This window comes from Physeter macrocephalus, chromosome 15 (genome assembly GCF_002837175.3).
Source record: "Physeter macrocephalus isolate SW-GA chromosome 15, ASM283717v5, whole genome shotgun sequence".
Lineage (NCBI taxonomy): Eukaryota > Metazoa > Chordata > Mammalia > Artiodactyla > Physeteridae > Physeter > Physeter macrocephalus.
The window spans coordinates 7,129,281-7,149,958 of record NC_041228.1 but is presented as its reverse complement, the minus strand read 5'-3'; the positions used below and the strand labels follow the sequence as shown (position 1 = coordinate 7,149,958).

At 47.0% G+C, this 20,678-nt stretch overlaps 1 protein-coding gene and 1 long non-coding RNA gene across 36 annotated transcripts in view; both read right to left on the bottom strand.

Annotated features, from left to right (window-relative positions):
- The window catches only part of ZFAT (zinc finger and AT-hook domain containing), a 264,652-nt gene that overhangs the window by 42,076 nt on the left and 201,898 nt on the right, over nucleotides 1-20,678 (bottom strand). For 29 of the 35 annotated variants that reach the window (XR_008619457.1, XM_055091063.1, XM_028500259.2 and 26 more), the window contains one exon: nucleotides 20,400-20,488. The exons of 2 other annotated variants lie outside the window; for them this stretch is intronic. Coding sequence is in view for 30 of the 33 variants with exons in the window: in XM_055091063.1 (XP_054947038.1) it covers nucleotides 20,400-20,488 (89 nt within the window). In the remaining 3 variants the exon portion in view is untranslated. Of the gene's footprint in view, nucleotides 1-77; nucleotides 246-19,357; nucleotides 19,542-20,399; nucleotides 20,489-20,678 lie in introns of those variants that run through there. 4 more of the 35 variants (XR_008619456.1, XR_003683319.2, XM_028500273.2 and 1 more) reach the window with 3 other exon arrangements.
- LOC114487847 (uncharacterized) lies at nucleotides 17,578-18,454 on the bottom strand. The gene is made up of 3 exons (XR_003683325.1): nucleotides 18,420-18,454; nucleotides 18,037-18,086; nucleotides 17,578-17,671 (listed from the first exon to the last, which is right to left on the bottom strand). It is a non-coding gene; the product is annotated as an uncharacterized lncRNA (long non-coding RNA).

Here is a 20,678-nt window from a genome sequence, read left to right as displayed (position 1 = left end):
AAATTATTTTGCAAATATTAGCGTTTGCATAGAAATCAAAAAGAACCACCAAAAACGCCCCCCTGCCGGTGCTGGGTAGTCAGTGGGCACAGAGGCAGGTGGAAGCAATTAAAAGGAGAAATGGTCCTACAAACCTAACTTCAGGCTTGAGAGCCAATTCCATTCTTCTTCTAGCAGAGGGGATAAACTGCCTCACGAGAGTTTCGACTCCTTTAGCTCCCCACGCCTGCTCCTTGGTAGAACTGCTAATGAAAAGAAGAACGGCCAAAACGTAAGCAGATAGGCCAGAAAATGTAGAGGTGAGCCCAAATGAGAAATCAGTTTCTGACCTACTGATTTCTATGAAAATCTTCAATTCTTAAAGTTGAAAGGGGCCCTTTCAAAGACTGACTTTGACCAAGCCTCCCCCCGTGACAAAACAGCCTTCTGCAGCCTCTGACAGTCTGTGATCTCAGCCTTTGTTAGAGGCAGGGAGGTCAGACCCCTGGCCCCTTGCACTGCTGAATGGCTCCAGGGGTTTAGGAGGATAAACCTTCCCGTTCTCTTCTACTCCCTTGAAGCCGCCATCACCTTTCACACGAAATCAGTCACCACCTAACTTCTTCGGACCCTCTCTCTCTAAGTGGTGCAGCTGAGCCGCATCCGGGCCCTTCACGCCGAACGAGTCTGAACGTGTGGGGCATTTGCCACGTTCCAGCAGGGAGCTCTGCTGGGGCCGTCGCCGTGGAGCAGGAGACCTAGGCAAAGAAAAGCGTGGGTGGCGCCCCTGCACCCACCCAATGCATGGAGTCTGACTGCATTATTAACAGTGCACATCTTGGGATTTCGCTTATGGAGCGTGTATTTACTGACCTCCTGCTATGAGCCAGACATCGTCCTCTCACCCTGGGGACATAGTAACGGATGAGAGAGATTCGTGATCCCCTGAATATACCAGAGTGTGGGGACTTCAGATATCAACTGCAAAGATTAAATGTCATCTAGGCAAACTAAATCACAAAACTTGTTTCCTAAGTCTGATTACTTGCAGATAGCAAAGGACGCTGCATCTCAAAGGGAAGTTATTTATCGAAAGCTTTCAGGCCAGAATCCAGCCAAGAGTTATGAGGAAAATATATGCAGGCTATAGTCCTGTAGTGCATGTGAGACAAAACATCCAAAAAGAAAGTGGATCAAAAACAAGGCAGAGGGCTTCCCAGGTGGCGCAGTGGTTGCGCGTCCGCCTGCCAATGCAGGGGAACAGGGTTTGCGCCCCGGTCTGGGAGGATCCCACATGCCGCGGAGCGGCTGGGCCCGTGGGCCATGGCCGCTGAGCCTGCGCGTCCGGAGCCTGTGCTCCGCAACAGGAGAGGCCACAGCAGAGGGAGGCCCGCATACCACAAAAAAAAAAAAAAAAAAAAAAACAAGGCAGAAACCCGCTGTCATGCCTACAACGCAGTGTTGCACTAGATTCGCTAAGTGATGTGACCTAACGTAATCACTATTTTAGCTCACCTTCACTGATAGCGATCATATGCCAGACAGTTCTAAGTTTTGCATGGATTAGTTCCTGGAAATCTCACAACCTCCTCATGTGGTAGGTACAATTGTTATCTCCATTTTATAGATAAGAAACTGACATGTAAAAGGATTAAGGAATTTGCCCGAAGTTTCACAGTCTCCCAGCCTGACCACTTGGTCTGCACTGGATCAGGGGCCCCAGACCAGCCAGCAATGAAGAGATGACCTGACTTCCCGTTTGTCATTTCCTGAACATCTACCTTCCCTGGGAGGGGCGTGGTTTGGTTTGCTTGGATTTTCTAGACATAAGGCAGCCCACATCTCACCATCAACTTCTACACATGAGGACCGCCATGGTGAGCTGGGAGGAATGCTGGCCGTTCCTGGGGGGCAGGGACGAGGCAGGGATAGGTGGAAGCCAAGAAGAGGGCAGACACAGCCAGGTCACAGTGGGACGTGCACTGAATCAGGAAATGAGGTTTTTAGGAGATGGGGTTTCCGGTGGGTATCGAGCAGGGGGTGACATGCCAACTTCACAATGTTCACTCTGGAAATTAACAGAGGGTGGATTTGAAAGGAACAAGACTGAAGGCAGGGAATCAACTGTCCAGTTGCTGCAGTGGTGTAGACAAGAGATCTAGAGGCCTAGAATGAGAGAGTGGAACAAAAAAAAAGGGGAAAGGAAGAGAGAGTTTAAGAGAGATGGAGGAGGAAAGATCAGCCGACCTGAAGATGGAGATGCAGTGTGAGAAGACAGAGACGGAGAGCCTCAGGATGACTCCCAAGTTTCCAGCGCGGATGACACAGGAGGAAGGTATCCATCCGGGCAGCCGTGGAGGAAGTTCTACAGATACTGAGAGAAAGAGGGAGAACGCAGAGCCCTGGACATCCAGGAGGGCAGGTCCAGAAAGCATCTGAAGATATAAGGTGTTCGGAGTCTAAAGCTCAGAGGACAGTTCTGGGCTAGAGGTACAGATCTGAGCACGGGCAACCAGAAAGTGCCCTAGGACAGAACACACCCATTGTCAGTGAGTGTGTAAAGTGATAAGACAAGTGGCCTTAGAACAGCACCCGGGAACACAGGAACAGCAAGAGAGGAGCTCGTGAGGAAGGACAAGAAAGAATGGCAGCAGGCAGAAGAATCAGGGGTGTCTGGAGACAAATGTCCTTCATGGAGGGAGGGGGTGACAGAGTCAAGTGCACTAAGAAATCCGATAAGGCCTAACAAGGGTCCACTGGGACTGGCCCTCAGGGAGGTGGGCTTGTGGCCTGACCGAAAAGAGCTGGTTTCAGGAACATGCTACGAACAAAGGCCAGGTCACGGGGAGAAGGCAGGGGCAGTAGCTGGATTTGAGGTCAGGTGTCAATGATGTTTCAACGATGCAAACGATATGCCTTCTTCAAAAGGCGCATCAAAGGATCCTCCTCAAAAGGTACACTGACAACCAGCCATTTGAGTTGAAAGAAAAAGTACAATTGAACTTGTGGAGGCTGGAACTCTAAGTTCTCAGACTTATGTCAAGAAAGCAAGTAAAATACACTCTGTCACAATTCGAGGATTTGCTGTTCCGGTTCTTCAAACTGAAAGAAAGAAAACAGCAGAGGACAGGAAGTCCTATCCCACATGTGAAATCGGGCTCTGACAAACCTGATGAGAAGACATCGAACTACATGAGAGAGGCTAACGCAATCTCCCACGGGCGTCAAGAGACGGACTCAGAGGAGTGTTTAAAACAGATGAGAAGCTGGTGAGGAGGTGATGTCCAAGGTCGTGACATCGGTCACCAATCACAGAGCACAGGATGGCTTTCTGGTAGAAGGAGAGGGCGCCCTGCTGGCTTCCGTCCACAGCAAGCAGGAAGGCTCTCACCTGGCAGGACCCTGCGGGCCACCGTGTGGAACCACATGCGGCGTCACGGTCCTATAACTACATCCACAGGCTCAGAGATCAGAATGTGAGCCTCTCCCTCTGTGATGGGCCTGATGCTCTCTGAAGAGGATGGGGAAGCATAATGGCAAGGGAGAAGGTTCCGGGTGACCTGTGGGTAAAACCTACGGCCACGAGTCAAGATTTCATAGCCTTAGTTTAACAACCCGGTCTATGGAGAGACAGAGACAAAGAAGGAGATAAACCACAAGTCTAATTGGTATTCAGATGAATTTGGATCCAGAATGCTGGAAAAGATTATATAATTGTTACAACCTAAATTAAGGGGGCCGGTTGGCAGGAGACAATTTAGACGCTGTTTGGTAGAAGCCAGGCTATTAGAACGTGGCAGCTCTGCACCAGAGGGAGACCTTGGTGTTGACGTGTGTACAGAGCCCCAGATGGCCTCACCTGCCACGCCTCTCTCACTAGGTGAGTCAGGCTCCGGGCCAGGTAGCGCCCAGGGGCTCCTCCACATCTCTCCTCTGCTTCTACTCATGCTGTCAGGCTGCTCCTTTTTCTTAGCAACACCCCCGCCTGCCCTCCTCTACCTGGCTAACCTCCAGGACAACTTTTGGGGCCCAGGTGAGCTGCCCCGGTCCCTCGGCGGGCCCCCAGACTGCTGTACGAGGCATTCATCCCTGCCCTCTGCCACGGCGCCCCCTTCTACTTGAGTTCCTTGTGCCAGGCTCCATCTCTCTTTTTCTCAATAACCTCGAGAAAGAACCGATTGATTCTAATACCGCACGAGCCAAGACAAGAAGGGGATGTGGCTGTCTCAGTGAAACACGTCACCACAGTGGAGATCAGTCCATCATCCGAAGGAGCAGGCTGATCCAGTGAGATTCAGCACTGACCCATTCATTCGAAGCAAAGCCTCCAGTCCTGGATCCCCAAAGCATGAATCACCGGATTATACCAGCGAATATACCCACCCTCCCCCCACTTAAAACAATGCGTCTCTTTGCTATGAAAGAAAACAACACTATTGTGCTTCACAGATTTCAGCCCAACTGGATGAGTTCAACTTTTTCTTTATCCCCAAGTCACTAAACATGTCTACGCTTTGTCTGGAAACGTTCACCAGACAAGCTACCATTCATTCTGCAAAAGTCTTAGCTCAGAGGCTACTCCCTGCACCTTCACCTCTGAAACCTTCCCTAACTCCTGGGAAGATGTGACTTTTCCTTCCCAAGTGCCCCCCAGCACCTAGGAGAAGCGGACGGCATGAATCTTGCTGCGGAGTAACTGTTCTCTGGAGGTCCAGCACCCCCGTCCCCGACCCGCTCCAGGCTCCAGCACCCGAGAGCAGAGTCTGTTCCCGCGCGGCTCCCCTGCGCTCCCTGGGCAGCCAGGCCGGCCCCGCACAAGTGGGCTCCCTACTACCCCCATGTGGCTAAAGGAGAAGGGACAAACCACCTTCCTCTTTCTGTTACCGACTCCGGTAAGCCTCCCAACAACAACTAAAACTAAAACTCTGGCTAGGACGTTTCTTCAAACGACATTAAATTTAGCAACTGTAAAAGACATCACACAGGGTGTGGGGAAAAAAAAGCCACAGCACGAGAGACTGCATTCACAACGTGTAACCGAAAAAATGACCCACACCCCCGATATATAAAGAATTCCTGAAAACAAATAAGAAAGCAAAACCACTCAATAGAAAAAATGAGAAAATATTTGAACAATATTTTTTTGAAAAAAAAGGAACGAGAGATAAATACAAATGGCCAAAAACCATATGAAAAGGGGCTCAATTCCATCAGCCACCATGAGAATGAAAATACAGCCACACAGAGAGGCCAGTGCGGGCCCAGCAGGTCGGCCACCCTGAACGTTCACCCCGGGGCACGGAGCAACAGAGGCTCCAGGCCGTGCACCTCTACTGCTGGCGTAAGCTGGCGCAGCCACCGTGGAGAAGGGCTGGGCGTCGCCTCGTAAAGCGGAGGGGGTGCCCACGCCTGCACGTCCTCTCCAGGTGTGTTCACCCCGGAGAACCTCGCTGCCGGGCACGCGCCAGGACACGCACCGACGAAGCACGGCAGCAGAGCTTGTAACGGCAACACAACAGAAACAGCCCCACCGTCCACCTACGACGCAGTGGATGAGCCGATCAGACCAACACTCCCGCAAGGGTTGCGAGCATGCGCCGTGTCCCACCGGGGGGTACGATGCCACAGAGGGCGGACAGGGGAGGGAGACGTGCAGTCTCGCCAGCATAACGCTTCACAAGGCTTTTGAGGATCACAGGGAACGTAGATCAAATGCCTTGAATGACACAGCACCCAATGAGGGGCAGCCATTAGTAGCGTTAATAACAACAACAGCAAAGGCACTTACCCCCTGACACGTAAAGCAATCTTTACCCTTATTTTCTTTCATCGGTGTGACCAAAATCACGTTGATACTAGAACGGGGTTCTAGCATATCTGCCCTGCATAAGCCAAAATGTCCAAAAAGAAGACTGCAGTCGGGGTGTCTCTCTAAAGAGAGACCTGGTCACAGGCCTGGAGGAAATATTAACTGTAACACTGGCATCGCCAAACTTAAATCAAGTTACTTGGTGGAGAGAGACGGTCCTGGATTATGCAAGCGCTTCCCTGGGGCCTGGGCTGTAGAACATCTATAAGATTTACGGCCGCGCTTCTGCAGCTGAGAAAACCCGACAGGAAGATGGAATTTTTTTTCATCAATTCCCTCAAATGCAAGCTAGCACCAAGTCACCCCGAGAAGCGTGCAGCTGGGCTGGGGGGAGGGCAGGAGCCGGGGTTCTCGAGCACCGTTAATTCAGGGCTCCCCTCCCTCAGAGACTTAATTCAGTTATGTCTGAGACTTACGAGGCAGTTTCATCTCATCAGAGCCTGGAAAGGACAGGATGAAGTGTGACAGCTTCTTCTAACTGTCTTACCTGGATTTTACTTCTGGAAAGAAACAATCAGAACAGATGCTTCCCCACTGTTGGCTATGGAGAGCTCTGTGGTCCAGAATATTTCGCACAGACTTTGAGTGGCAGGGGTTTCGGGGGGGCAAAGGGACCTGGGCTCCAGCGGGGATCTAGCGCTTCACAGCTGTGCAACTCCGGGCACGTTTCCTCATTTTAGCACAAGGAGCAGCGGTAACGTAAATAGAGCAGCCTGCGTGGAGACGCTATCAGATTATTATCATTGAAGGTTTAGACACAGAAACTCAGGGCAAAAACTGCCTTATTAAAAAAAAAAAAAAAAGAAAGAAAGAAAGAGAGAAAGGGAAGGGGAGGGGAGGGGTATTCCTTCTGGCCTGCATACTTGCATGTGGGATTTGAGGGTGTCCATGTTTACATGTGGAGCAGTGGGGGAAGGCCAGATCAAGGAGGGGAGCCAGAGTGCACTGGTGACAAGGACCGTGAACCCTGAGTCCCTACTGCAGGCCTCGCGACCACCTTGGGAAGAAACCTCCATTCCCACTCCCCAGGTGAGGATGCAGAGGCCCTTGCTGAAGGTCATACAGTCACCAGGAAAGCTGGGTGGGAGCCAAAGTCTGTCTGGGCCCCAAGGCCCACGTGCCACTCCCCTTGGCCGCTGGTGTACTGACTGCAAGGCCCCCCGCCAACAAGCCCCGCTTCAGCAACAATCTCCCCCATGGAAGGATGAGACGGGTGATTTCTGCAGCTCTCCCTATTATGGTATATTTTCAGCTTTGCAAATGACTTTGTGTTTCCAATTAACAGGATCAACAAGATAGTCCTGTTTTCATAGCAGTATTTCCAGCACATAAAGTTCTGGTACACAAACTACTCACTTCTCTTCCCCTTGTCTCCCTATTCCCCCCTTGGGGACCTGGCTCTGCACAGCACCCCCATCTGGACGGCCCGCGGGGTTGCCTGCTACCCACCACTACCTCTAAAACTGCAGGTTAGACAGTTAACAGCACTGCCATACTGAAGTCCATCATGTCTACGTTTCCACAGATTTTCAAGGAACACACCAGAAAAAGATTACCCACATTCCCTTTGACAGGAATCTCCTCTGAGATATATGTCGAACATAACACAATAATGAAGCAAGGCTCACTATGCCTGACATGAGAAAACAATACACTTCCAGATATTAAATCTGCTCTTTGCTAAGAGAACAGCTCCGGTGGGCCGCACTGAGCCTGCACCTCATGCAGTGCCTGGCTCTCAGCAGGGGGTCAACAGCGCTGGGTGAATCTAGAGAACCCCACCACCTTGGCACCACGCTTGATTACATGCGCTTTTTCTCACTTTAAGCTCACTGCCCCTCGCTACTGAGGGACGGAAGTGCCGAGAGCGCAAGGCCACACAGTGAGCTGAGAGCAGAGTGGAGAGCAAGTAGGGCCCAGGGGTGAAGAGCCGCTGAACCCCGTGCCCTTGTGGCTACAAGCCTTCCAAGGAGCCCAGAGGCCCACCTCCACCTAGATGACTTCCAGGATCAGCCCATGTCACTAAAGTTCTATAGAACCTCTTCATCTACTCATGTGTTCACGCAACAGCTATTTAGTAAGTGCTGCCTCCCTGCTGAGACCAGACCAAAGGCTAAAAGTGCTCCCACAGAATGCGCATTCCAGCATCATAAACGAGGAACTACACAATCTGCCAGATGTCGTCAGACAGCACGGAAAAAATACAGCATCTGAACCGAGACCAGAAGAAGGAGAGAGACTCACGTGGCTTTCTGGGAGAAGGGCAACGAGAAGAGGGAAGGGCAGGGGTGAGGCCAAGCGAGGACGCGCTGTGTCCGCTGCAGGGGCGCGGTGCGCAGCGGGCGGACCGGCAGGCGAGGCCGGGCTGGGCAGCCACCTGCCGTCTGCAGGGTGTGGGCTGTAACTCTGGGGCTGATCAGAGGCCTCTGCGGGGCAGATATATGTGGGGTTCGATATACTATTTCTTTCTACTCTTTGATTCTCCGATAACCAGCATTTCCCAAGTTGTTTCACAAAACCTAAGTGCTGGGAGGGAACACTGGGGGGAAGGAAAGGGAGGAAGGGGTTCTGTGGTGAGATAAGTTTGCGAATCACTGCACACCGCGCCCCTCCACACAACGCCTGAGACATCCCACAGAACCAGTGTTCTACGGAGCACACTCTGGAAAATCCCACCTTATGCCGTCCTCCATCCCCCAGGTAGACCCTGTCCCCCTGAGCCCCATGCCAAACACTTCTGCTGAGTCGCCCACTGCAGCCAACAGAGAGCAGTGGGTACCAGAGACTCGCAGAACAAACCATGCAAGACAAAAACCCCGACTGATTGGCCGCTGGCTTCAAAATCTCCCTACTCAGTGGTAAAGGCGCCCAGGAGAAACTTCTTTCCCACTCAGAGAAATGTCATCGCGTTGGATCTGTGAACTGCCAAGTCCCGTTACCCGCACAGGGTCATCCAGCAAAGCTAGTGGCCCTTTGAGAATGTTCTGGATGATGACATGGGCTGGGAGACTGACATGTTTCGTAGATTTACAGAGTGCATCCCCACAGCTGCTCCGAGAGCCCCTTCAGCAGAGCCACATGCAGGCCCCTCACCCTGTAGCAAGAGAAAAACACACTGGGCCAGGTCAACCGACAAGAGACTGGATCTGTAACCCTGGGCTGGGAAGTGAGCCACTCAAAAAGAAAAACATGCATATTCATAGGAAAAAAGACGGAGATTGTAAATTATAAGACACGCGGTGATGCCGATACGGGAAATTCCTAAAGAGCATCTGCGTCTGGAATCCTGGCTCCCTCACCTCCTCCTCTAGCCCGGGCTCAGAAGTAGATGTGAACGACACACACGTAGAACCAAGTGGGGGGGCGGGTAAACTAAGCCCCAACCTGACATACACACAAAGAGCCTAAGGATGCACAGTCACAGGGGACCGACAAGGAGAAAAGGGACACAGGGGCAGAAGCAAAGAGACACACACCAGAAAGGAAAGGACCTGCATCCCAAGGAGGGCCGGGCGCAAGTGGACGTCCCCAGACTCACGTTCCTCGGGGTCAGCCCTTAAACAGGTTTGTGCCAAAGCTTTCAAAGCAATGCTGTCAGTGTGAATGAGAGTAGCACCCCGTCTCCTTGTCCCACTCGTCACCCTGTGGTCTACAACCCAAGCCTTCGGTCAAAGCTGCCCTGCACCATCTGTGCAGAAGAGAAGAGTTTTGTAATTTTTTTTTTTTTTTTTTTTTTTTGGCCCTGTCTCTTCAGGATTATAAGCCTGAGAGCACAAGGTTGGAACTTCATTCCTGGGTTGGCCACAACAGGGACAAATCCAAGCTTGGGGCCAAGGATCCAGAGAGAAAAAAGCCAGGTCTTCATATATTTCACCAAGCACAAAGTCACCTCTGTTGTAAAATAAGGCCCGAGACAAATTAAACAATTTAAAAGAATAAATGTTTTAAAACCATGGAGTACCACAAGTTCCAAAATGCCTTATGTTGAGGCAATTACCTCATCACAATAAATAACAGTAAATCGATCCATACTAATTGCTTCTCGTGCAAGAGCTTAGAAGACTCTTCAAATGTTCTCCAATTATTGATTTTTTTTGTAATCGCTTATGCTGTCAAAATGCAATATTTCCAGAGAATATACTGCACACTATCAGACAGACAGGATTTTAATTTAACATAAGACAATCCGATTTCCTTTATTTTATCACCCGAAGTGCTTAAAAAATCTAAAATACAAGAAAGCTGAAGATGGTGTAACAGGTTTTTAGCAGAGACATTCCAGTTCAAAACAACTTAATGAATGGCCCCTCTGACCACCCGCCCCCCTGCCATGGCCCTTCTTCCTCCTCATAGGCATACACGTGCTTAAAGGAAAAAAGGGAAACATGTAATCTCAGATTCTCCACTTTCATTGAAAGTAAGAGCTGAAAAGCAAAATAAACACCACCGAGAGCAACCCTACAATGGACTTCTAACTCTCTTTGCCCCACGGTTCAGTAATTTCCACTCATTTTGGGAAACGCTACAGCTGCTAAGTTTACACTCACTCAGCATTCTGCTTAACGATTTTGCTTGAGTCTTGATAGCTAAACATCTAACTGCAGGCTTATATAACCAAAGCAGTGAGGGGAAAAAAGGGACGAGGAAGCCAGAACGTCCCTCTGCTTGGCTTGAGAGTAGGAAAGTGGAGGGTAACGCATGGAGGGGTAGCTTTGTCTACAAAGAGACAAGGCTCAAAATCCCAGCTCCTCCACTTACAAATTGTGTTACTCTCGAGTCTGTTACTTAACTGGACTCTGGGCCTGTTTCCTCGTCTGTAAAATGGGAAGATCAATACCTACATCATAGTAGTTTTGAGGGCAAAGTAAGGTAACATACATGAAACACCTGTCGAAATGCCCAGCAGATGGCTATTATAAAAGGGATTGGTCCACCTGTCTTTTTTATTCTGACACAAGATACTTAAACATTCCAACACTGTGGCAGAAGTTTCTGATGGAAAGATGGAACCATCTCCTGGGTAACTGAAGAAGTTATAGTAGAAATAAAGCCACAATGCTTGCTATAAGCAATACCAGGTGACTCAGCATTCTGGGGGATACTGAGGATCTCAGACTGAGGATTAACTTGAACTGTTTATAAATGTGTGGTTCTAAACATTCTGCTTCCTTGAGATCACTTCTGTACTTTCACTTCCTTGTTTATTAAGTTTACAGTGGAAACTAGGAGTAAATTAGTTCACTTCCTGTCTGAACTCATCCAAACACCACCTCTGTTCAATTTAGTATCTAAGCCCCTTACACAGCCTATGAGCTCAGCTGCCTGGCATCTTCTATATATATACAACTTGATTTTGCTTCACATGGACACATTATGAACGCCTTTGGGACCCATTTCATTGTCAGAAATACAACAAGGGATTACACTAATTCCCTTTGATTTGTGGATCAGAAATTTTTGGTTGCTATAGGTTTCAAAAGCTATAGATTTTGCATGATAAGATAATACTATATTAACTCAATTAAAACATAGCTTTTAAAAAATGATAGAATTGTAATAATTAGTTAGCTGGTCTTCTGGGTTCCTACAGAGCTTAGTACCTGAGTTTCTTCCAGCAGTTAACGTACTTGCTGTTGCTTTTTATGCACAGGTGGCTCTCCCCAGACCCGTGAGCTGGGCAGACAGAGACCTGGCTTCATCCCAACATCCTCTACCCTGGCACACAGTGGGTGCACAGAAAACACAGCAAGGACTCCAGGGCTGGAGCAGGTCGGGGAAGAGAAAGTCCACCACCATCCTCATCAACGGTACGAAGCCTTCACCAAGTACACTGTAGGCTCTCCTGAGGTCGGGCTGGGCAGAGAGGGGAGAGAGCTCTGCAAGCAGCAGAAAGCCAGAGGACTGTCTCAACAACCACATACCAACCAAGGGCCAAGCTCGCAATTACAGCTTTGAAAGGACAGCAGTCAGTCCTGCTATTCTCTGTACAGTCCCCACTCTAATGGCCTGATACAAAGAGGCATTTACTTTCCCATGGACAACAGTCTCTACTGTTCTTTCACACGTAATATCTAGTGTCCAGGTAAACATTATGAGATATGCAAAGAAGAAAACGTGACCCAATTCAAGAAAAAAGTCAATAGAAACTGATGTACAGATCGCTCAGATATTGAAATTATTAGACAGAAACATTTAAATAATGATGATAAATAAGTTAAAGCCTCTAATGGAAAACATGTGTGAACAAATGATAATTTTTAGCAGAGAAAAAAATTATAAAAAAGAACTAAATGTCAATGCTATAAATCAAAAAAATCAGAAATGAATAATTCATTTGAGTATCTAAATAGCAGAACTGACATATGAGAGAAAGGATAAGTAAACTTGAAGATCAATACAAATCATATAAACTGAAACACAAAGAGAAAGAAGAATTAGAGACAGAAAGAGAGACAGATCATCTGAATGCTGTGAGATATCAAACAGTTTAATATATGAGGTATAGGCCTAGAGGAAAAAAAGGAAGCAAATGAAGCAGAAGTAATACATAAAGACATAATGGCTGAGAATGGTCCAAACCTCACGAAAGGTATCAACCCACAAATCCAAAATCTCAGCAAGGTAAACACTAGGAAACCACACCTAAACTTAATGATGTTAATATGATGAAAAAACAAAGAACAAGAGAAAAATCTAAACCAGAGGGGAAAAAGAACCATTACCTATAGGGGGAAATGATAAGGGTTAGAAATAATGAAGGACAAAACATAATGGGACAACATCTTTAGAGTGGTGTCCTCCTAAAAATCTACAGTCATCAAAATATTCTTCAAAAATGAAGACAAAGAATTTCCAAATAGACAAAAGCTGAGATAATTCAACTCCAGCAAAACAGATATATATAACAAATGCTAACAGAAGTTCTCCAAACTAAAGGAAAATTTATCAGATGGAAGCTAGGCCTGCAGGATCAAAAATAAAGAACACCAGAAAGGCTAAATATGTAAGTAAACATAAAAGACATTTTTAAGATTATATTTTCTTACATATATTTTAAATACTGACTAAACCAAAAAATAACACTACATTGAGGAGTTTAGAACACAAAAAGAAGTGATATGCATGACAACAAGAACCCAAAGAGTAGGAGGGGTGTAACGTAAACTATAATGATTCATGGTTCTTCCATTGTTCATAAAACAGTATATTTGCAGCTAGCTAGAATGTGTTAAAATACAGATGCATAGTGTGATGTCCACAGCAATAACTAAAAAGAAAAAAGAAAAACAACAAACAAAGAAAGTATAGTTAAAAAGCAAACAGGAACTTCCTTGGTGGCACAGTGGTTAAGAATCCACCTGCCAATGCAAGGGACACGGGTTTGAGCTCTGGTCCGGGAAGATCCCACATGCCATGGAGCAACTAAGGCCATGCGCCACAACTACTGAGCCCGTGTGCCACAACTACTGAAGCCCGCGCACCTAGAGCCCGTGCTTCGCAACAAGAGAAGAGAATCCACTGCAATGAGAAGCACGTGCACCACAACGAAGAGTAGCCCCCGCTCTCTGCAACTAGAGAAAGCCCGTGTGCAGCAACGAAGACCCAACGCAGCCAAAAATAAATAAATAAAATAAATAAATTTATTTAAAAATACAAAAGCAAACAAATCCTAATTGAGGGCTATACTATAAAATACCTCATCAGTACTCCTCAAAACTGCCAAGGTCATCAAAAACAGAGAAAGTCTGAGAAACTGTCAGATCCAAAAGCAGCCTAAAAAGACATCATGACTAAACTGGATCCTAGAACAGGAAAAGGACATTAGGTAAAATCTAAGGAAATCTTAATAAAATATGGACTTTAGTTAATGATGTATTAATATTGGTTCATTAGCTGTAGCAAATGTACTATTGTAAATGTTAGATGCTAACAACAGGAGAAACTGGGTATGTGGAATATGGAAACTCTCCATATTACCATAACAATTTTTCTGTAATTCTACAACTGTTCTAAAATTTAAAATTTACCTGAAAAAGAAAATCTCTTCTCTCAGGGGAAAAAGTCAAATGGAATACTAAAAAATATCTGATTCACCCAAAAGAAGCCAGAAGAGGAGAAGAGAGGATCAAAGAACTGACATGACAGAGAAAATAAACACCAAGACCACACTTTCCAAGTGAGAAATGCCAAAAATTACATTAAATGTAAATGGACTAAGCACTCCAATTAAAGAGCAGTGATTGTCAGACTGGTTGTGTGCGGGCACATGAACACATGTGGACACACACACACACACACACACACACACACACACACACACACACACACTGTATTTTATCTTTACAAAATGCCAAAAATTACATTAAATGTAAATGGACTAAGCACTCCAATTAAAGAGCAGTGATTGTCAGACTGGTTGTGTGCGGGCACATGAACACATGTGGACACACACACACACACACACACACACACACACATACAGGCAACAACAAGATCCAGCTATATGCTATTTACAAGAACACACTTTATATAAAAACTCAGATAGGACCTTTCCTTCACACAGTTCAAAACCCAGTGCAGTGGCTGGCAGATTATGATTTGTGGAGCCTCTGCCTCAGAACCACATGGGAATGTGGCATAGTCAAGGATGCTGGGCTGGCCTCCAGGTTTACTGAAAGAGAAGAACTAATCTGATGGGAAGGGTGGCAGGAGGCCAGAGCTGCTCCCATTAAAAAGAAAGCCCCCCAGCTGTCGTTACCAAGAGAGCAAGCCTGAGGCCCTCCCAGCACCTCCTCCCTGGAGCTGGCCTGCACAGGGCTGATCGTCCAGGTCTGTCCAAAGCAATGGGGGCACATTCCTTCTAATCTGCTCCCTCAAATCAACCTCTCCTTCTTAATGTAGCCCTTGAAATAATGGTATCATTGTTCCCAATTTTCAAATAAGGAGACAGTGGCCCAAAAAGGCAAAGGATCAAAATCCCCAAAGGTCAGCTAGTTAGTAAGTAGTGGCATTAACATTTTGATCCTTATCTGCCTAACTCCAAAGCCATATGCAACAACAAAAGTAAAATAACACCAACATCTAAAAATATATATAAGGAAAACACAACACCTGGAAAATATTTAGAATGAGTGATTTACAAACATAAATTGAAAGCATGACTAGACTGGTTTATAATCCTTGCTTTGGTTCTTTTAGGTACTGGAGTCATTTTTAAGAGACAGGGGAGGGGAAAAAGAGCCAACATTTATTGATCATCTACCATGTACCAGATCCACTTCTCATAAAAGTGATATTGCCTTTAATATCTTCAATACCAGGAGACAGATATTGCCATCAACATTTTACAAACAATAAAACTGTATAAAGAAGTTAAATAACACAGCCTGTAAGCGGCACAGTCTGTCTAGTTCTAAACCTGAGTCTGCCTTGTTCTAAAAGCCTGTGTTTTTCTACAAGATCTCATTGCTCTCAGAAATTTTCAAGCGCCAAACAGAATCTCAATGAACTTCCAAATGGCACCGCTACCGTGGTACAAATGGCATGGTCACTTTGGAAGAGAGTTTGGGGGTTTCTTACAAAACTAAACATACTCTTACCATAAAATATCGCCATCGCACTCCTTGGTATTTACCCAAAGGAGCTGAGAACGTATGACCACACAGAAACCTGCAAATGGATATTTACGGCAGCCTTATTCATAATTGCCAAAACTTAGAAGCAACTAAGATGTCCTTTAGTAGATAAATGCATAAACTGTGGTCCATCCAGACAATGGAATATTATTCAGTGTTAAAAAGAAATGAGCTATCAAGCCATGAAAAGACATGGAGGAACCTTAAATGCAATTACTAAGTGAAAGAAGCCAATCTAAAAGGGCTACATACTGTACAATTCCTACTATATGACATTCTGGGAAAGGCAAAACTATGGAGACAACAGAAAGATCAGAAGTTGTCAGGAGGCAGTGGGAAGAGAGGGATTAACAGGCAGAGCACAGAGGATCTTGGGGGCAGTATAACTATTCTGTATGATACTGTAATTGGGGATACATGTCATTATACATTTGTCCAAACCCGCAGAATGTACAGCACCAAGAGTGAACCCAAATATTAACTATGGGCTTCAGGTGATTATGATATATCAATATAGGTTCATCAGTTGTAACAAATGTACCACACTGGTGGGGATGTTGAAAATGGGGGAGGCTGTATGTGGAGGGGGAGTGGAGCCAGGTGATATATAGGAAGTCTCTATATTTTCCTCCCAATTTTGCTATGAACCTAAAACTAGTTTTGTTTGTTTGTTTTTTTTCGGCTGTGCCGCATGACTTGTGGGATCTTAGCTCCCCAACCAGTGATTGAACCCGGACCTCTGACAGTGAAAGCGCCAAGTCCTAACCACTGGACCGCCAGGGAATTCCCCTAAAACTACTTTTAAAAATAGTTTCTAAATTTAAAAACAATAGATAAGACTGGTAAAATCCAAATAAGATCTATAGTTTAGTTAATAGTAGTGTCGCAAAGTCCATTTCCTAATTTTGACAATATGCTATAGCTAAAGATGTTATCACCAAGGGAAGGTGGGTGCTAGGTGCACAGGAACTCCGAGACTTTTTGTGAGTCTAAAATTATTTCAAAATGTTTTTAAATTAAATAAAGCCACTTTTTATTATTGATGTGTGAGGAGACTGGCACAGAATCCACCAGCCCTATGATTGAGAACATTTCTATCAGCAGAGTTATGGGTTCATATGAGCCTAATGGAGAAAACTCCACAAGTGAGTCTGCCTGGTGATCACATTGCTTATAGAATGGCATGCGGCTTGTTTATGTGCAAGAAGCAGAGAGCTGAACAGCTGGGCCAAGGGAATAAGCCTGTTTCTGTTTAGAGACTCCTGGCTCAGCACTGGTTCCTCTCGTCCGAGCATCTTCTCTGGCACATCTTTAAGGTCGATTGTGTCAGCCCCACCCTAGGGAATGCATTTTATTTACAGCTGCAAGAAGCACATATAACACCTTCACTGTCTGTGAACCCTCAGTGGTTTGGTGGGCTTTGCCCAGTGTTTCATAGTCTTTGGATTTTAGGGTGACATAGAAACGCTTTTGGTATGATGTCCACTGTAGGGTTATTTATAACAGCAAGAACTGGAAACGACCAAACTGTCCAATTATGAGGGGAATGTTCAATTAAACTATGATACTCATCCTTATGCAGCCGTTAAAAGTAGTTAATAAACGTATTTTCATAAAATGAAAAAAGGCCTATGAAATGAGGATAAAGAAAAAAGGCAATATTTATAATGCCTAAAGTATGTAGGTGCCCCCGTCCGGCCTTTGACTGTGAGGTTATTCTAACTCAAGAAGTGAAGTATTCTTAGCAAGCCATCTGGCCACTCATCTAAGCCACATTCTCCAGTAGAGCTTCATCACTGATAAAGCTGACATTTTAATCTCCATCAAAAAAAAATGCTCATTTACAGTGTGACCTCAACCATGTCTAAAAATATATCCAAAAATTCCCCCAAGAAAAAGAACCAAAAAGCATTTTCCAAATCTTATTTAGTGAATACATTTTAATTTCATTCTTAAAATAAATACATGAATGACACCATGTAATTTTAAAAGGCAATACAGGAGTTTGCCTTTATTACAGTGTTCCCTGACACAAATTATATATTGAAAATTACACATCCAGATCTGGAAAGGCAAACTGGTTTCCTCTAGCAAGCCAACTGCAATGGATTAGCAGTATTTGCCCAAGATGTTGAAGTCTCATCTCGGATCAGTAAAACAGTGACGCTTGATTTCTTCATAATGTTTGCTGTGGGTAGGAAAAGGGAATGTAGGAGATGCATACTACATACTTTCTGATATGGATGAAAAATTTCTACCACACAGATAGATGTGAAAGGAAGAAAAAAGAGTGGGGGAATGCAGTGGGCAGAAAAATGCCCTCCCCAAAGATGACCACATCCTAATCCCTGGACCCTTATGTGGCAAAAAGGAATTAAGACTACAGCTAGAATTAAGGTTATTGATCCTCTGACTTTAAGATAAGGACATTGTCCTGGGTTATCCAAGTGGGTGCGCTGTAATCACAGGGTCCGTTCAAACTGGAAGAGGACAGCAGAAGAGGAGAGTCAGAGGAGGAGAGAGATGAGGAGGAGAGAGATGAGGAATGCTCACCTGGCTCTGAAGACAGCCGAAGGGGCCACGAGCCGAGGAGTGCGGACGGCCTGTAGGAGCCAGAGAAGAGCAAGGAAATGGATTTTCTCTTAGAGCCTCCAGAAAGAACATGTCACCTGCATGTTAGCTCAGTGTGACCTGTGCTGGAATTCTGAACCACAGAACTATAAGACAATAAACTTGTGTTGCTTAAGTTACAAAGCGGGAGCAATTTATCACAACAGTAATGGAAAACTACTACGGGGTGGACAGAGAGGAAAGGGAAAGGGCAATTACAGTTAGGATGAGGGTGGCTAGCAGGAATCAATTTCATTTTGCCTCATCAGCCCCAGTTAACTGAGAAGCACGACTTACACGCACGTGTACAAGAAGAGCATCCTGACCTGGAGGAAGGGAGCAGCCCAGGACTGAATTAGCGGTTCTCATTCAGGCTGAATCTCATCCGCAGCTGGGGCCCCGCTCCGCGGGGGGGACCCTACATCCACAGAGAGCCCGTAGGAAACCGGCCATGACCCAGGGCCCAGCTCGGTTGGGCTCCCGAGGCCACGGAGTACAACCATGTGATGGCGGGAAAAAGCTGAGAACCACACGCGAGAGGGACACCTTCAGTCAAGTCACCCCCAAATGCACTTCTGCACACAAGCCGAAGATTCCACAAATCTGAGGAGCAAGTCAACGAGGACTTCAGGGCAGAGAGACCGTCTGCTGCGTCTGCTTAGGAAGGGAAGACGCTCCACACGGAAACTGAGGAATGAGTGAGAAGTCTAGCTCCGATTCTGAAACAGCGAGGACAGAAATCAACCTCCCGGGGTCTACATCCCTCATCTATAAAGTGAGAGTTGCCCTAACTCTGCATCCTCTAGTCCTACAATTGCGCTAGTCTAAGAAAATCCAGAGTCCCCCAAAGAAACACATCTATGAGAGGTGGAACGCGACATTAAGCTTTTCATTTTAATTACGTGCAAAGTATGCGAAGATGGAACATCCCAGTTGAGACATTTTGCACTCCTGCTGGGTGACACATGGGTCTCACTTGAGAAACTCGTGTTCAGTGCAGACCTGAAAGCAGCTACAGAAGCGACAGGCACAGCAGCCTCAGGTTCCCCAACTGCCCCCTTCCTGCCGTCAACGCGGGACTGAGCAGATCTGGTGAGAGACGCTCAGGCCTACGACTCGGAGGCAGAGCCCCAGTTCTCACTCCCTCACCTCCTGGATAGTCAAAGCACGTGAGCCCTCATCCCCCCCGAGCCACCTGGTTTCTTAACTACAAGAGGAGAGATCATGAGGCTTCATGTGACTTCATCCCAAGGCTGTTCTGAGCATCAGATGAGCTTGTCATCAGGGAGGGTCCTCGTACCTCAGAAGGGGTGACAGACGGCATAGGCTGGCCACTATTATAACGGCGACCGAAGCCCGTGGATATGGGCCTCGAGGAAAGATTCGTGGGGGTCACTTAACTTATGTGAGATGCAGGTTGTTCAGTGGTCCACTCCGGGCAATGATATCTACTGTGTGGATATCAGATCAGAGTTGAGGGGGGTGAAGCTCCTGGCACAGTGCAGGGACACGGTAGATGCTCAATCAATATAAATGCACCTCTGAGTGTGGCGGCCCAGGGTCCTTCCACGTTCTGCCTACCGCCCTCTGGGACCTAGCAGTGGACATGATTTCAACAAACATCTCAGAGCATCGTGTTCCCACCCTCACATGCATGTGCCAGCAGCAACAGCATCGATTTTAAGGGTCAAGTTGCTGAGTGCTGAGCAGAATTTTTTATTAAACAGATTCACTGGACCAGAGTTCTCGCTGTCAATAACCGCACCATAAACAGTGGCCGAGGGGATATTACCATCTACATGAAAGAAACGTCAACTGGAGGTATTAAAAGAATAAGGAAAGCCACGGTCCCCCGAGCCCCTGTTACACGCTGGCACCGTGGCGGGCACATGAGCGCCATTTCCAGCTCTTCCAAGCGCCTGCCAACCGGGCATCATCACACCTGCCGTATCAGGGGTTCACCTGAGACAATCCAGGATCTGACATCACACACTTGTCCTTAAAGCACGTACTCTTTGCTCTAAATCACTCCAGTTTTTTACGGTGAGAGGGTGCCTTTCTCTAGTCTGCGTCCTCTTACACTCTGTTCCTGGACTTGGTCCCCAAAGTACAGAGAAGCGCTACACTTGCAGAGGGAGAGGGCACGCAGTCAGCCGAGCCACGCCCCAGACTCCACGTGCACTGGCTGAGCAGGCCCAGAAGGGAAGGGGACGCTCCAAAACAACGAAAGGAGGCTCCCTCCGTCTTTATTTTCAAGAGCGGCGCGCTTGCAACCTGAATACCCGCCCGGCGCGGAGCCCCCTTACCTTGAAGGAGGCGTGCTGCTCCATGTGCCGCAGCAGCTGCGGCTTCTGCGCTGCCGTGTACTCACACACCGTGCACTTGAACTGCTTCCCTGCAAAGGAGGGAGAGGAAGGTGAGCGCCGTCGGGCCCACAGCCCCTGCGTGTGAGTGGAGCGTGCACGAAGGCACAAGATGCCCCGTGCCGTCGGGGTGTCCGGAACCTCAAGGGGATCTGGCAAGGAAGTGCACAGCCGCAAGGCAGCACGCTCCGTCTAGCCCAGGGGAGGCTGGGGGCCCGGACG